Source organism: Schistocerca nitens, chromosome 4, assembly GCF_023898315.1.
Source record: "Schistocerca nitens isolate TAMUIC-IGC-003100 chromosome 4, iqSchNite1.1, whole genome shotgun sequence".
In the NCBI taxonomy this organism is placed as follows: Eukaryota; Metazoa; Arthropoda; class Insecta; order Orthoptera; family Acrididae; genus Schistocerca; species Schistocerca nitens.
Genome location: NC_064617.1, coordinates 774952305 through 774965815, shown reverse-complemented (window position 1 = coordinate 774965815; position 13511 = coordinate 774952305). Strand labels below are relative to the sequence as shown.

Below are 13511 nucleotides of genomic sequence, written 5' to 3'. Positions count from 1 at the left end.
TTTGAGTTAGCAGCTATCCATAAATAATCTTTGTATTCCAAAACAAAACAAATATTGTCACAATGGACAAGTGTGAAAACTGTCACAGAGTCTTGACAGATGATTGACGGTGAACAATGTGAAGACTGCCTATGCTTTTATCACGTCGGGTGCTGTGAAGCAACCCTTTGATCCCGTAGTAGTTGTGACTCTTTCCTTGATTATTCTGATCTTAAAACTCAAAACTGATCTGGCACTGGCACAGGCAGAATTAGAACATTTAAGAGAACAGTTGGCAGCAATAAAGTTAAGAGTAATGTAGGTGACTAGGCTGTGGTCAATGCCGCCATATCAGTCAAAGGTTCAAGAGATGCTGCAAGACTGCTAGCTTTAGTATAGAAGATCTGTTCAGAAAATTCTGGAACTTTGTCCAAGAAATTTTTCTATGCTTACCTTTTACTTGTTGTGCATAGTCTCCTTTGAAATACTCTCCTCCACAATTGATAAATCGCTCCCAACACCCTTTCCACTTCTAGAAGCTGTCTTGGTGTGCCTCTTGCTGGATCTCAAAAAGCACCATCTACGAATTTTCTTTTATCTCGTCTATTGTTGCAAATCTTCATCTTTTCAATGGCATTTCCAACTTTGGAAAAAAAAAAAATTTCATACGGGTCAGGTCTGGAGAGTATGGAGGATGCCTCAGCACAGTGATTTTGTTTTTTGTGCTATAGTCACACACCAACACTGATGATTGTGCAGGTGCATTGTCGTGATGCAAGAGCCATGAATTTTCTTGTTACATTTCGAGTTGTTTCCTTCTCACATATTCTTGCAGCATTGGAACACATCTCAATAGTACCATTGATTAACAGTTTGTCCCAGTGGCATGAATTCATGATGAACAAATCCTTCAGAGTCAAAATAACTATCCTGATGAGCTGTTTTTGATCTTGAAGAACCTTCCCCAACCTATTGTGAAGATTGAACATTGATCTCAACGTCATAACTGTAGACCCACATTGTATCACCAGTTATGGTTCTCTTAAGGAATGTCTTGTTCTCACTTGCATGATCCAAAAACTTTTCACAGATTGCAAGGTGAAGGTCATTCTGGTCTTGACTCATTAGCCTTGGCGGCAACACAATGCATTCCAAGATGCTGTGTCAGGATTTCATGACCTGATCCAACTGAAATGTTACATATGTTTCTGCAATGTCTCAGGGACTCAGTCTTCAATTGGCATGTATAATTTCTTTGACGTTTCTGACATGAGCGTCATTGGTAGACATCAAAGAACATCCTGAATGAGGATCATCTTTAACTTCCATCCAGCCCTTTTTAGACCGTGTGAACCAAGTATAGCTTAAGCACTCACCACCATAGGCTTTATGCATCATTTGGTGTGCGTCAGTAAAAGTTTTCTTGAGTTTCATGCAAAATTTAATGCAGATGCATTGCACATCTAACACTGCTATATCAAAATTCACGAACTGTGCTACACAACATTCTACTCAATACAGCAGTGAAGAATAACTAACAGACATACAACAGTGAAACTTCCAGAAGTTACATATTAAACGCATGTGTGCGCAGGGATGCCAATCGCATTTTGTTCCATCACATCATTGGTGTGAAATTACAAATGTTCCGGAATTTTTTTAACAGACCTCATAGATGTCTCCACTGCTTCTCTGCTCTAGAGACTGTAGATAGAAGTGTGTGTGAACAAGCCAAGGAATTCATAAATACTCTTACAAAGCATGGAAAAAGGTGCAAATTATAGTTAGAGTGGTGAGAAGGTTAAGAGGACCACAAAGGTCCTTCTGCTAGGGCTTAGTATTGGGACAGGAATGTCTCAACTAGTAGGCTGCAGAACATCCTGCCTAGTGAATACCCACCAGGTGCAAGAGCTAAGCAGTGTCACCTTTGTTTTACGGTCTCTTGGTAAGAAAGATCACATAGTGGCTGTGGGGGGTTTCTGGAATAGCCTGGAGCAGAAACTGAACTATGCAACTGAGGATGAAATCAGGCACATTGCTGGAAATGCTCCTCACAAAAATATGGAGATTGTGTCACTATTTGGGTGATATGCCAAGCCCTATATGCAGCAGTCTGTTGATTGGATAAATTCAGAGCTTCGGGAGTCGTTCAATAGACTGGGGCAATAATATGTGGGTGAGATTGACACATTGCTTCCTCACATGATTGCATCACTCACTGTCTGCCCAATCCCTGTGATTTCTAATATTTTCTCTGTGCCTTTTTTAGAGAAAATGTTTCCAACAGACAGTTCCAAATCTCTATAGACACAGTTGCAACAAAAATGGCAGACTGAACTGTAGAAGGCTTAGCAAATAGTCCTAATACATTTTGAATTTTCCATTAAAATGTAAAAAGCATTTCATATTGATAGAGGATATTAAAAAATCTAACACAAGAGTGTTATGCATAACAAACTTCATCTGGAAGTCACAAAAAATGAACAGATGCATAGTGATGGATACAAGTTAATACCGTATCATGAGGAATGGGTGAATTGGTTGCATACACAAAAAGTTGAATAAAGTCTCAGTGATTACTGCATTGAACAACTACAAGTGTTGTACTTCCGCGACATATTTGGAAACAAAGAAGACAGCAATTCTGTCAGTGTATAGTCCCTCGACAAGAAGTGGTTTAAACTTTACTAAGCAGTTATCAAGGATACTAATAAGAGTTAGCAGAAATAATTAGGAAGTGACTGTATCTGAAGATTTCAAAGTAGATTTTGTCTCAGATAGATCTGATTGAGGGCATATATAGTTATTTGTTTCAGCTTTGTATTGTCAACTACAGTAACATTCCCAACATGAAAAGAAGGACAGTCATTAATAACTTATTTCCAGATACAGCTGTCTTTAGTTAATTAGATGTGAGCTTTTTGATGAAAGCTTTATCCAATAATGATGGTCAAATGCCAGCAATGAAGCATTCCCATACATCAGATTTTAATAAGAAAGGAAGATGAAAATTTTATGGAACTGTAAATGCTGACTAAAAGGGGACCATGCCTACTCATCATCAACTATTTCATCAAAGTTTATGGTACACCTAGGCTTGGCCAGAAGTGAAAGTGACTGAAGTGGGAGCCACAGATGGCCAAGTGTTTAGAAAACAAATACTATTTTTTATGTGGGCTCAGCAAGGCATGAGCCAGTTATGTTAATGTAGTTTCCAAGCATAGGTTGATGCAGTTGAAAGAGTGCAGAGTAGTTGTAAAAGGTTGATGGGATGGAGTCCCTCTTCAGAAACATTCTTTTAGTTTCAATTTTTATGTTACTTACACTGCAAATAAACCAAAATAATGCTTGATAAACGTTGTATTTTTTAATATTTTCATAATAAGTATGAAAAGGAATGGCAAATAAATTTCCAGGTAGGGACTGTAGGTATACACTTGAACTTTGTATGTAAAATGAGATATATTTATTATTGTACAGTTGATGATTTACATGTGCTTTGGTGATATTTATTATAAAACAGAGAAAACAGTAATTTTCTCAGCGTCTTGCACACATTATAAACATCACACTTTTACAATCATATGATTGTTTTAAAGTTTCCATAGAAAGATAGAAAGACAAACTTGGTTTACATTCATAAAAGGTTCTCTCTCATCAGACATTTTGGCAACAAACCACACATAACACATCATTCCAGAAAATATTGGTGTGGATAGCTGGTGATGTACAATGTAATGTATTTTGCTGCAGTCTTCTCAGGATGTGATTTCTTTTTCTCACTCAATGAGACAAACAGTTTTGAAGCTTTTTGATCAAATTCTTTAACTGATGATAAAAATAGACATCACAGGCTGGCATTAGCAGCCAAGGGATGCTCAGAAGTCAAAATCAGACTAATAGAGTACAAAATCCTGTACACTTTGAAAAGTTATTTGCAGAGTCGTCATCGATGCTGTAAGAACAATCCTTTCTTGTAAATTTATTTGCAATCCCATATTTTCCTATGCCTTTCCTTTTAATGCCTTTTATGAAAATATCAATAAATACAATACGTTGAGGATTATTTCAATTTATTTGCTGTTTGAGTAATGTTAAAACTAAAATTAAAAAATGTTTCCACATAGGAACTCGACCATATGACCTCTGGATTATTGCTGCACCAACCATCAAAAATGCAATTTTTCTCTAAACACTAGGCCATCTGTATCTCCATCTTCTGTTGATTTCATTTTGGACCAAGTAGTGTATATACCATAAATTCAAATGAATTTAGTGATCGAGTAGGCATGGTCCCCTTGTTAGTTATTCTATTCTGAGAGAATTTATGGAAAGAAAAATACGAAAAATTTTACCAGGGACACAAAGTATTCGTGAAATCAATTTCTTAAAAATGTTTTTCCAGCATTATGATTTTTCTCTCTCTTTTTATTTTTTTATTTATTTTTTTTTCCTTCAGTGGATTAGGAACAATTACAGTGGAAGCTAAGGGGAAAAGGGGGGGGGGGGGGGGCTAAAGTGTTGTATCAAACAGCTCTAATCAAGACTCAACACTGTGTTACAAGCAGTATTGCAAAATTCACCTGTGTGTCATCAGAAAGGTAAAAACCATTTACTGTAACAGAAAATTCAAAATTTTGAGAACAAAACAAAGGCAGTTTGGAACATTATTAAATATTAAACAAAATAACTTGACAAAGCAGATGATACTGATTTCCTAGATGACAGTATCAGAGGGACAGATGGTATGAAATTCAAATTCAAAGAATTCTTCCTAACAGTCGGGGGTGGCTTATTCATAAGGGCCTGGCCCAACCAGAATTTTGTGATATGATTGTACTCTCAGCTGCCAGTAGCAGGGCCCAGTTTTGCCACTACTCTTCTCTCACACCTCCCCTCAGCCCATCATTCCACATTGACGGACCTGTTTCCCTTTCCCCACCCCATTCAGCCAAGGGCCACGGCCTCATGGCTCATACTCCCTCCACACCCCCTGCCCCGTAAACTGCAGTTGTAGTGACGTGACCAAGTTTTCCCTTCCTCTGACTCGCCCCTGGCCATAGCATGCCATGGGGCTGCCTTGGGCATGCTCAGCAGATGGAGCAGGCCACATGTAACGCTACTTTCCCACACCTCAATAAACCCTACTGACTCTGTCCTGATACCACTTTCCCACCCATCCACACCTGTACACAGTTTGTGGGGCCAGCCAGTTTAGGCCAACAACCCATATTTTTACTTACGGCACTTAACACACCCTCCTGTAGGTCAGCAGGGAATGTTGCAAACAGCAAAAGTGGCCATCTCTCAGTAGAGCTCTGTATTCTGGAGCTTTGTAGTTGCAACTCAAGTATTCTTACTGTAATTTTAAAATTAATAAAGTCGATTGTTTGCTTAAAAAAAAAAAAGAAATAAAAACTTTAATTTATTAAGTACAAAAGAGAAGCTAGAAATCAAGCAGTCATGTGCATGTCAACCAAAAGGTTTCTTAATTTTTCAAAACGATGGAAATAAGAAAACAACTTCCTGCAGTACAACATAGTTCTGCAAAAAGTCATGGATAACAGTGAGTGAAGAGAAACAAAAGTTATTTTGTTTCTATTATGTTTTATTTGGTGGTGAAGGATTCTGGACAACAATTGGCTTTAAGGATCTAAAGCATTTTAGTGAACAGGTTAATACACATGAGGGAAGCTGATTACATTTAGAAAATGCTTTTAAATGCAAAATGTTTGGTGGATTTAACATTGCTGCTCAGATCGATTTAGCATATAAAATGTCAATTCAGAACAATAATGAATTAGTTACAAAGAATACATACATATTAAACACAGTAGGAGATTGCTTAACATTTTGTGGAACTCATGAGTTAGTACTTAGAGTTCAGCTAACTATGGCAATTTCTTAGATTTATTGTCTCCACAAGGAAATCCTTACAGTGTGTTAGATGACCACTTAGACGGGTCTACTACTTCCCTCTATAAATTATACAAAATGAACTTTTGTATTGTATGCATCAAGTTTACATTGAAGAAATGATTAAAGATGCTACTGCCATTTATGTTTATGTGCAAGCAGATGAAATAACACATATTATGGGCAAAAGTCAGTTTGCCCTTATACTGAGATTCATCAAGGGGAAAAAACCTGCTGAGAGATTCCTTTCCTCTAGCATAAATGACAAACATGGAAGTTATATAATGACGGTTTGGAACAATTTGACTTTTTATCTGGGCCACACCCACAAAAATGACCTTGAGGTGTCACTGCTAACAGTAGCTACAAGATGTCCATCAAAGGCAGATCCAATAAATTTACTTAGACAGGCAATGCATACTTCACCACCTGACATCATTTTCCCAATTGTGCTGTTAGAGAAATCACAAAAATCATTGTCACTAAAAAGTAGGAACTCTAACGACTATCATGATATCTCATCCAAAGTAGTACACTCTGATTAAAATATCATTGTGACTGACAGGCTGCAATGGTGAGATGCAGCACTGCTGGCATGTAGCCAGTCACTATAGACAAAGCTCTGCATGTGCCTACAGTACAGGTAACATAGGGAGCATGTGAAATTTGAGAAGAAGTACAATTGTCTGGTGGCAGGTCCCTATCACTCAACTCACTGAAACATAAATCATTTGGTAATACCACACTTGAGATACCTTTGTTACTAGTCAATGAGCCAGGGTGTATTTCTTAAAAGACTGAAGCATGCAATAGTAACACCAATATAAAAAAATGGATAAAGCAACTGATCTCTGTTTATAGACTGACCTCCTTCTTTCCCTCATTCTCAGACATTTTAGAAGGTAGTTTACAATGAAATACTCAACCATCTTTGTGAGAATAACTTTTTAACAACAACTCAGGTTGACTTCATACAGGTTTCTGCATTGAAAAGACAATATATGACCTCACAAACTCAATTCCATTTTAACCAAATAATAGAAATTACCTTTTTGGCATTTTCTGTGATCTTTCCAAAGTCTTTGATCATGTAGATCAGAAGATTCTGCTAGGAAACCAAAATGGTATGGCATTAAAGGTCTTCTGCTTGCATGGAAGGAGTCATATCTTAACAATAGAAAAGAGAAGGTAACATTTTTAAAAAAATGTAATAGGAATAAGATTAGATATGGAGAAGCATTAAATATGGTGTGCTACAAGGTTCAATGCTTGGCCTTTTGCTATTCTTGATCTACATAAATGATGTACCAGGGACATTGGAGGACTCTTCAAGAGCTGTAATTTTTGCTGATGCCACAAGTATATTAATAAAGGGTCCATACACAGCCGTATCAGCACAGTCAGGAGAATAATAAAACATACAACAAGACACACAACAAACACAGCGAGCTAGCAGCCAGGGCGGACAGAGTGCCTACATTCACATTACCACAGCTGGAACACCCCACTGGGCATCGCCAGCCACAGACATCAATGTGCACTTTCGGGTGTGGACCATGTGTGGAGCAGCTGGCAGGGGGAGGAGATATAAGTCAGATGTGCACCCCCAAGATGTCAGTTAGTTAGTGCACCTGATGATGGCAACATATCTGATCACCAAAATATTGTGTCTGTTGGACACTATGAACCAGAAGTACACCCATGGATTGATCAATCAATTAATACCCAGGAAGAAACTGAAGAACTGCATGCTTACAGCTGTTTCACAGCTAATAGTTTAACCATTAATCTTACAAAAGCACATAAAGTTATGAGAGAGAATTGCTGGTCAGTACTTACCTTCATGAGAAATGTCACTACAGCTGATAGACATACATATGAATGCGTACACTATCTTACCTTTCAAAACTTATCGCTACTTCCTTTGGTAGGAGAGAAGTATAGGTTGATGAAGGTTAAAAAGAAAGGGCAGGCCCAAGATGGCAGCAGCAGAATAGAAGCAGTGATAGCGCAGATATCGTCTGACACATCTTCCAGATGCATTTATATTTAATATAGGCTTACATTTTAAAGAGTTTTATTTCCATGTAGCATAGACCTTTCTGACACAAACCTGTATTTATTGGGGCTACTTGTAAATTTCCTTTTAATCTTGTATAATATAAGTGTATGTCATAATTTTTCTCATACTACTATCACTACCAATAACAATTTTTAAATTTACATTAATGAGTCAATAATATACATTAATGGTGATTCTAACACATGTTTTAATCAATTTTTTACATGACTGAATGGCTCTGCTTCCGTAACAACCCTAATGAATCTCTTTTGGATTCAAAAGGTCCCAAGAGATGTTGGGGAATTTCCCCATAATATGGGGCCATATTTTAGGTACATATTAAAATTCACATAGAAAGTACTCATTGGTGTGTGCCCAGTTATGTATGCTGTTATAACATTGAAAAGGTAACAACCTGTACTCAGCTTGGAACTTCTCTGTTCAATATGTTTATCCTATTTTAGGTCACTTTGCATCCAGAAGCCATAATGCTTTGTTGCTTCTTTATTTACAACGGGTTGTCGGTGGTGACACACATGTAGAACTGCTTTACATGTGAATCAACATGCACATCCAGATCATTGATACAAATCAGGAAAAGGAGAGGTTCCATTACTGAACTTTGAGGTATCCCACAGGTGATTCAGCTTTCTTCTGACAAATAGTATGAGACTAATTGTAATTACGCCTCTACATGTTTTATGATTGCAAGGCAGTACTGGTTGAAAAAAGTCAGACATGTTTATAGAATTTGTAGATATACAGGAAACTTTTGACAGTGTTGACTAGAATACAGTCTGAAATACTGAAGGTATGAGGGATAAGATACAGAGAGCAGAAGAAAATAGACTGCAGCTATGAAAGTCAAACAACATGAAAGGGAAGCAGTAGTTGAAAACATGGTGGAACAGTTGTAGCTTATCTCTGATGTTAATCAGTTGTATACTGTACAGTCAGTAAAGGAAACCAAGAAGAAATTTGGAAATAGAGTTAAGGTTCAGGGAGATGAAACAAAAATATTGTTGTTTGCCTGTGACATTGTAATTCTGCCACAGACGACAAAATACCTAGAATGATCAGAAGAACAAATAATGTCTTGAAAAGTGGATACAAGATAAACATCAACAAAAGTAAAACAGTGGTATTGGAGTGTAGTAAAAATAATCCAGTGGATGTTGAGGGTATTAGATTAAGAGTTGAGGCACAAGAGATGGGTTTTGCTATTTGGGCAGAAAAATAACTGATGATAACTGAAGAAGAAAGAATGTAACATTCAGTCTGGCGATAGGAAGGAAAGCATTTCTCAAAAAAGAAATATTTAATATCTAATATAAATTTATTGATTAGGAAGTATTTTCTGAAAGCATTTGTCTGTAATGTAACTTTTTATGGAAATGAATCGTGGATGATAATCAGTTCAGACAAGAAGAGAGCAGAAGCTTTTGAAATGTGGTGTTACAGAAGAATGTTGAAGATTAGATGGCTCATCTGGGTACCAACTTGTTGAAAGAAGAGTTGGTTGATAGCACACATTCCAAGGCATGGAGAAAAAGCTAGTCTGGTTACAGATAAAGTGTAAGTAGGGGAGGTGGAGGGGGGTTAAAAATTGTAGTGGGATAATAAGGCTTGACTTCAGTAATCAGGCTCAAGTCAATGTAGGTTGCAGTAGTTATGCAGAGATAAAGAGATGTACATAAGATAGACTAGAACAGATATCTGCTTCAAACCACAAAGCGAAACAGAGAAATACATTTGAGTACATAATTATCATTCTATTTTCATTACAAAAATCTCACTTTCATTCAACACTAATCTGTAATTTTTAAAATCTATTATTGCAATAGTAGATATTGTCATCTTTGTAAAATACATTCACTTTGAAGTCGTAATTGCAATGTTTAACATCCTTGAAATACGCCAATGAGATGTTCATGCACGAATATCAGATATCTTCCTTAATATACATTATTGTACCATAAGAGCTTGCCTTTTGAAGGAACAATTTATGTTCCCTTCTGTAATCCTAAGGAGCATACATGCCTCAGCAGTGTGCTAGTTAAGAAAAATGGCAATAAAAGCCGGGGCATGGTGGAAGAGCCATGGGGGCTGGTTTTAAAAGATTAACCCAAAAGCTAATGACTACAGTAACATTCAGTGAGCTAATACCTTGTAATCAAAGGAGGGGCCCTTGCTCGGGGTGGAGGATCTGGACCAGGCAGACCACGAATGGCTTGCAGCCTTTGTTCAGCATCGTCTGGTGGTGTGGGAAAACCCACTTCAATGGCATGCTTGGCAGGAAAGGGGTGCCAAAACAGCTGGTTGGCAGTGCACTTCACTGCACTATTTGTACTGATGAAAACCAGGCATCCAGCATCAGGCTCTGTTCATGTCAATAGAAGCACAATGCAGCTCGGGAAGGTGGTGCAGAAAAATTCAGTAGCACTCTTCTTGTTAACCGAACCACAATAGAACAATGAAAATGATTGCGGGATAAGAATTATGCAATTTGCGCATATCGTGGCAAAATGCTGTGGACAACGGTGTGAGCCACATGGCATGGCTCAGGCAAGCTGCTGAGGACACAGCCAGGCATGTTGCCTCCTTGGAGCAGAGCAAGAGACTACTTGAGTGATGGTTTGACATGCCTTGCATCCAGAAAGCTTGGCTGTCTAAGTTCTTCCTCTGGCAGAAGTGACCAGCAAGGGTGTTGGGGGGCTGGTTTCCTGTCTACACAGCCCATCATCTGCTGCTACGGGTGGAGGCAGTGGAGGAGTTGCCACACGTTTAAGTGATGCATATGACCAGAAAATTATTCCATAAGACATTATCAAGTGAAAAATTGTAAAATGTGTTAGCTTATATTCATTTTTTTGTCTCTAGAGCTTTCAGTTACAAAACTAGTTGTTGAAAAGGTCTTAAATTTTGTTGGCTTGTATTTACATTTTAAATTCTCATTTATTTTTTGTACCCAAAAATTTAGAACTAACTGACATGTACTACATTCATTACTTGTTTTTTCCCAGTTGTTAGGCGTAACTGAATATACTGCCTGCAGGGCTTTAAATGAAACAAGATACAGATTCATCTGTAGAAAACCATTTAATAACTCTTGTAAAATCATTATTTAATTAAGATAAAATTTTTCTAGCTGTGGTGTCACATAAAAATAGCTGTCACTGAATAAAACTGATGGTCTGGCTATGGTTGCAGTGGCCTTCTTGCTTTGAGTAGATCGAGAAGAATGTCACGAAAAGTGTGACAAAACATCATGTTTATTCAGTGACTGTTTTTACAATAAGATATGGCACCATGTCCAAAAATCTTTCATGGTAACACTCTGCCTGTTGAATCATGTGTCATTATAACAATATTTCACATTTACTTGGTTGTTGTGTGCCTTTAGTAATTGATTACATTCCCACATAGTGTATATTAAATGGAATAATGAGTGACAGCCATTCAAATGGAAAATGAAACAAAAAAGAACCTGCATCTTGTATCAGCAAGACATTCTGTTCCACCATCCTGACATTATCTTCTCTTTTCACACAGGTGAATGGGTCTTGGGTAACAAGATGGATTCTAACAATTTGGCAACTGTTTTTGCTCCAAATATTCTGCACTGTGTAAAGCCAGGAGCATCTAAAGACATACCTACCACACAGGAAAGAGCAGAGGATCGGATAGATGTTATCAATGTTTTACGCACTATGATAGATCACTATAGGGACCTTTTTATGGTAAGTATTATGTGAAAAAGAATTTTACATATTTTTAATAGCTTGTTTTGAATTATGTGGTCAACACATCTGACATGAGCAGTGAAAATTGTGTGGCCATACACATTTTCTCACAATAGTAAGGGATTCTGTAAACACCAGTCTTTCTCAGTTTTAGCCAAGTGGAGCCCTAACCTTGGCTAGAAGATGAAATACACTTTTAATATAGGATCTTTTTAAAATCCTTCCTATCATTGAAGATACCCTACTAGCATATGGTAGGAAAGCAACTGATCTACAAACATCTTTTACTGGATGTGACAATGGCACAAACTTGACAGTCTGATGAAGTTGTTTGCCAGTTGTAGAAATTCTGCTTAAACTCAAGTTTAAGGTGTTCTAGTTTTTTTTGTCAAAGTTTTTGTGACAAAGATGGAGTAAGCCTTCCATACCAACATCCTCAAGGTCCTACTGGAGTGGTACAGAGGATGACAATTCATCAACTGTATGCATTGATTTTATGTGCACACAGTGTACCAGAGTCCCAACATCCTTTCTGTAGAGTAATGTATCGAGAAAAGAAAGCTTTCCATACTTTTTGACCTCCATTGTGAATTTGATGCTGGACTGAAAGCAATTAAAATGATACAACAGCTGAGTGTGTTTAGTTCCTGTGACCATGCCATAAATGTATCTTCAACATACTTCCAACTGCCGATGGGTTTTTAAAAAGCCATTCTTAGTCCCCTACCTTCAAAATCATCTATAAATAAATTGGTGACTATGGGGCATAATAGGCTTTCCATAGCCACTCTGTCAGTTTGTTCAAAATGTTTAGAATTGTATAAAAATAGTTCAGTGTATAAAAAGTAGGTCAGTATCAGCAAGTGACAGCAAATGCTCATCATTTCATACCAGGTTTCCACTAATTAAGGTCAAAGACTTTTCAAGAGGAATCCGGATTAAAAGAGACATTACGTCAAGACTCACAAGCAAATCTGAAGGACCAAGACATAAATACTTAAAGCACTAAACAGAACCCATAGAACTGGAAATATAGTGTTCACGTTTTCTAACAGGAGTGCTGAGAACAGATGTTAGACACTTTGCCACATTGTACACAGATGCACCCAAATTATTCACTATTGGCCATAATGTCACCCCCTTCCTTATTGATTTTTGGCAAACAATATAATCTCAGCAAATGGGCAGCACCAGAACACATTTTTTTAAGTACTTCTTTCGATAACAAACTATTTTTTTAGAAATGAAAGCATCTTCCATTTCATTCATTCTGTTTAATCATTTAGCAATCTTTGGTAAGCTGAGTCCTTAAAAGATTAATTTTGCCCATATAATCATCCCATGAAAGAATAATGGTAGAAGAAAAATGGCAGAATTAATAAATACGGATATTCTCTAATGGGCTGGGTCCAAGACTTGTAACAGCCTTGGACTAAACCGAGAAACTCCTTGTCTCTTCAGTTTGGCCTATTATTGCACAGCCATTCCAGCACAGCTAGATTACAGAATTCATAGCTCTGTGGCTGCATGCTGTGCTATGTATTACTCCTTACAGTACAAGAAACTCCAAATTTATTTTTCCGCAGTGGGAGCACATAAATTGGTATTTTCTTTTTATGACTGGTGCACTTGGGCTCATAGATTAACTTTGGATGTACACACCTACAGTGTAACATGCCCGTCTTGTTCACAGTCTTTTTCAGTCCTCAGAAAAGATGGTCATTCACTCGACAAAGGTGGAAAGGTTCCTCAGTGTGGGGGCAAAATTTAGGCCTTTGGTAAGAGGAATGGAGGAAGAAGAGGCACTAGCC

General features: G+C 37.5%; 1 protein-coding gene across 1 annotated transcript in view; it reads left to right on the top strand.

Moving 5' to 3' along the window:
* The window catches only part of LOC126253126 (rho GTPase-activating protein 6), a 1197809-nt gene that overhangs the window by 1137901 nt on the left and 46397 nt on the right, over window positions 1–13511 (top strand). Inside the window, exon 10 of the mRNA XM_049954255.1 lies at window positions 11510–11697. Within this exon, the coding sequence (XP_049810212.1) occupies window positions 11510–11697 (188 nt within the window). The remainder of the gene's footprint in view (window positions 1–11509; window positions 11698–13511) is intronic.